The 4,605-nt window shown below is 49.7% G+C and overlaps 1 protein-coding gene across 1 annotated transcript; it reads left to right on the top strand.

The window, feature by feature from the left end:
- The first annotated feature begins 2,119 nt into the window (after positions 1-2,119).
- On the top strand, positions 2,120-4,347 carry LOC123410499 (L-type lectin-domain containing receptor kinase IX.1-like). The gene has a single exon (XM_045103446.1). It carries the CDS (start codon positions 2,120-2,122, stop codon positions 4,307-4,309), a length of 2,190 nt encoding a protein of 729 aa, XP_044959381.1. The 3' UTR covers positions 4,310-4,347.
- Positions 4,348-4,605: the final 258 nt, after the last annotated feature.

Below are 4,605 nucleotides of genomic sequence, written 5' to 3'. Positions count from 1 at the left end.
CAGTATGCTAATGATACTTTGCTTTTCATAGCAAATTCTTGTGACAAAGCTAGAAATTTCAAATGGATATCATCTTGCTTTGAAAACCTTTCTGGGATGAAAATCAATTTTCATAAGAGTGATCTTCTCACTATTAACATTGAAGAAGAGATTACTAAATCGTTTGCCCAGATCTTTAGTTGCAAGATTGGTTCCTTTCCCCTCTAATATTTAGGTGTGCCACTACATTTTGACAAATTGCATAGAGAGGACCTGCAGCCAATCATTGATAGGATTATTAGTTGCATTTCTGAATGGTTGGGTAAACATCTTACTTATAGAGGTAAGATGATTATGTTATGTGCTTCCATAGTTAGTATCCTTGCTTATCTTATGGCTGTTATTAGATTTTCCAAATGGACGATTGATGCTATTAATTCGCAGATGGCCCATTTTTTCTGGAGGGATATGGGAGACCAACATAAGTATCATTTGGCCAACTGGGGGCTGATTATCAGAAAGAAGTCCTTTGGGGGTATGGAGATTTCCAATCTAAAGGAGTTTAATATGGCCCTTTTAGCCTCTTGGGGGAGCAGGTTTGTTGATCCCCAGCGTAAAGATTGGAAAGAAGTTATTTCTTTCAAATATAACACTGATTCTCCTAATATTTTTTGGTCTAGAGCTGACAATGGTTCTTCTTTTTGGAAGAGTGTAACCTGGGCTTTAAATGCTTCTAGGAATTTTTACAAGTGGATTGTTGGTAATGGTAAACACATCAAATTTTGGCATGATTTATGGGTTGGGGATTGTTTCCTAAAAGTTCAATTATGGGAGTTGTTTTCTATATGTAATCAACCTGATTGCACTGTCTCTTAGGTGTGTGATGAAGTAAATCTTAAACTTTCATTTAGAAGATGTGTGGATTATAGGAGGCTGGATAAATGAAAACAATTGCTGGAGATTGTTTAGGGTGTTACTTTAACTGAGGCCCCTGATACCCCAATTTGGTTGTTGGAAAAAAGTGGGGTTTACTCGATTAAATCTTTCTATATCACTATTAATTTTGGAGGAGTGGTCTCAACCATTGGTGATAAGCTTTGAAAATTCTTTGTCCATAAAAGATCCATGTGTTTCTTTGGTTGAGTGTTTATAACAAAATATATTAACCAGAGACAACCTAGCCAAACGTAGGAGTGTTGATGATCTTACTTGTTTATTCTGCAAGGAATTGAAATCTGTACAACACTTGTTTTTCGATTGTGTGGTTGCTAGATGTGTTTGGAGGCTTTTTGCTGAATCTTTTCAAACACGCAATATATCTCGCTTTACTGATATATGTGCCTTGTGGCAGCTTCACAAAAAATTGCCTCTGCAAAATATAAATGCTCCTGTCTCCTTATGGAGCATTTGAAGACTAAATGATTTCTGTTTCCAGGGTCGATCTTGGAGAGGTCTAGGTTGTGTTCTTGTGAAGCTTCGAAGCTTTCTTCGACAGTGGGCTGCACTTTGCGACGTCACACAGGAGGAAATGCTTTGTCAGTTCATCGCTAAGCTGGACAAGTTCAGGGGAGAGCTGCTGCGCGTCGGATGGTCGCCAGTCTGAGAGCAAAACTAAATAAATCTCGTGTGTAATATGTCCAGTTCGTTCCTCTGTTTTGAACTTTTTTGCTAGTTCGTTGAATGTTTCCTCGGAGTTGCTGTCGCTATGATGGTGTTTTGTTATGGATGTAAAACCTGATGACTTGTTGCTTCATTCAATAAAATGAAACAGGGGAAACCCCTTTTATTCAAAAAAAATAAAAAACTAACGCGTTTGTTGGAGTTGTTCTACATGGCCACTGCCTCCACATCTCATAATAGCCATCGACTATCTTGCCGCCGGTGCCCTCTGTGCCTGGTATATTAGGCCGATATTAGGGCTCTAATCATGCTCTTTCAGACAAGTCTCTGATCAGTTACATTTGGGAGAACTCACGCGGCTCCCATTCTTCCAAGCGGGCCTGATTTGTGGAGCAAGTCCGCTGGTGCGAAATGTCGACGAGCTTACATTTCTCTGCCCGCTCCTATTTTATAGTCCTCACGTACGCTTCCTCCTTCACAAATACAGTACGTACTAACAAAACACCAACCAAACACAACGATGGGCTCTCGCCGTCGTCCTAGGCCTACCACTCTATTCTTCCTGGCGTTGCTGCTATGCCTGTACTACGCGCCGCGCTGGGCCTTCTCGCTCTCCTTCAACCTCAACTTCTCCGACCCCGAGGTCGGTCCATCGATCGCCTTCCGCGGCGACGCATTCATCAGCACGCCTCCGTTGACGCTCGAGCTGTCAAGGAACACGCGTACTACGGGTATTCAGTACAGCGTCGGCCGGGCATCGTACGCGCAGAAGGTGCCGCTATGGAGCAACGCCACCGGCGAGATGGCTAGCTTCACCACCACCTTCTCCTTCCGAATCACTCCAGACAGCGTCAGCCAGCTGCGTACAGGCGATGGGATGGCCTTCTTCCTCGGGCGTTTCCCTTCGGAGATCCCGACGCGCAGCTACGGCGGCAGCCTCGGCCTTCTACCGGACAGCACTAACGGGACAGGCGACACCCGGATCGTGGCCGTGGAGTTTGACACTTACCCCAACACTCTTGGTGGTTCACCGTACTATGCCGACATCAACGGGAACCATATCGGCATCGACGTCAACTCCCTCAAGTCCACGGCGTCCACAGACACCACCACCTGGCCGGGAAAGAACCTCACGTCGCTCGATCTCATGGAAGCCACGGTGAAGTACCACAATGGTTCCAAGATGCTGGCCGTCGATCTCGTCATCGGCGACGCCCTATACCAGGTCAATGCAATCGTTGATCTGAGTAAATATTTACCGGAAGAGGTCGCCGTCGGCTTCTCGGCGGCGACTGGCATGTACGTCGAGCTGCACCAGGTATTTTCATGGTCATTCAGTTCCACACTGGAATCAAAGAAGGAAGCACCTCCACCTTCTGAACCTCCCCTTCCAATTCCAACCAGCAGCAACAAGCCCAAAAAGTTGGTACCAATCCTACTATCCATCCTAGTTCCTCTGCTTTTTTTGCTGGTCTGTGCGGTGGTGGTACTGGGATGGCGGGGACACAAGAAAAGAAGAGCAAATCAGAACAACAGTAGCGACTCCGAAGAAGAGCGCGTCGACAGAGCTGACCTCGAGAGAGGTGTGGCCGCCGGCGGCCCCAGACGGTACATGTACCACGAACTGGTCGCCGCGACCGGCAACTTCGCGGAGGAAGAGAAGCTCGGGCGAGGCGGCTTCGGGAGCGTTTACCGGGGTGACCTTACTCTCACACTCGCAGGTTCCGCCGGTGGTGACCAAGACCGTCGCGCGGTGGCGGTGAAGGTACTGTCAGCGGACTCGTCGGCGCAGGGGAGGAAGGAGTTCGAGGCAGAGGTGAGGATCATCAGCAGACTCAAGCATCGCAACCTTGTGCAGCTGTTGGGTTGGTGCGACAGCCGGAAAGGGCTCCTGCTTGTCTACGAGTTGGTCAAGGAGGGCAGCCTAGACCGGCACCTCTACAACAACGACGGCATGTGTCTGACATGGCCACAGAGGTACAACATCATCCTTGGCCTGGGATCCGCTCTGCGCTATCTCCACGGAGAGTGGGAGCAGTGCATCGTGCACGGCGACATCAAGCCGAGCAACATCATGCTTGACTCGTCGCTCAGCACCAAGCTGGGAGACTTCGGGTTGGCCCGGCTCATCGACCATGGGGCCGGGTCAATGCACACCACCAAGGCCGTGCTCGGCACCGTCGGCTACATCGACCCGGAGTTCGTCAACACGCGCCGGCCAAGCACCGAGTCGGACGTGTACAGCTTCGGCGTCGTCCTCCTCGAGATCGTTTCCGGTCGGCGGCCGGTGATCGAGACCGCGGAGAGGTCCTTCACGCTGCTCAGCTGGGTGTGGGGCCTGTACGGGAGGGAGGCGATCCTAGACGCGGCGGACGAGCGGCTGAGGGGCGACGAGGCGGACGAGCGGTGGATGGAGCGGGTGCTGGTCGTCGGGCTCTGGTGCGCGCAGCCGGACCAGAGCGAGCGGCCGTCCGTGGCGCAGGCCATGCACGTCCTGCAGTCCGACGAGGCAAGGCTGCCGGCGCTCCCGCAGCACATGTACAGAGCTGCACCGAGTTTTACGTCGTCCGTCCCGTACGGGTCTTTCTCCGTCGATAGCTCCGGCTCCGGCTGCGTTCGTTCTTCTGCTGTCACCACCGGCAACAGCACTGTCTCCTCCGACTCGTCCTCCACCGCCCTCCTACGAAATTCCAAGGATCAAGCTAGCTGATTCATCCAGATTTGTAAAATTTGATTAATTTCCTTGTTTCGGTTGACAGCTCAGGCTCCGGTTGTGTTCGCTCTTCTTCGGTCAGCAGTCAGCACCACTGTTTCATCTGAGTCGTCCTCGACCACGTTGCTGCGAGACTTCTAAAATGTACGCACTCCATTTTAAAATAAGTGACTCAAAAATGACTCGACTCAAGGAGTGTTTGATTACAGAGACTTATCAATGACTTAGAATTACAAGTCCCTTTTAAGTCTCATCTAAATTAAACAGGAGGGACTTATAGTTGTAATATGGTC

Source organism: Hordeum vulgare, chromosome 7H, assembly GCF_904849725.1.
Source record: "Hordeum vulgare subsp. vulgare chromosome 7H, MorexV3_pseudomolecules_assembly, whole genome shotgun sequence".
NCBI lineage: Eukaryota > Viridiplantae > Streptophyta > Magnoliopsida > Poales > Poaceae > Hordeum > Hordeum vulgare.
This window is presented reverse-complemented; position numbering and strand designations above follow the sequence as displayed.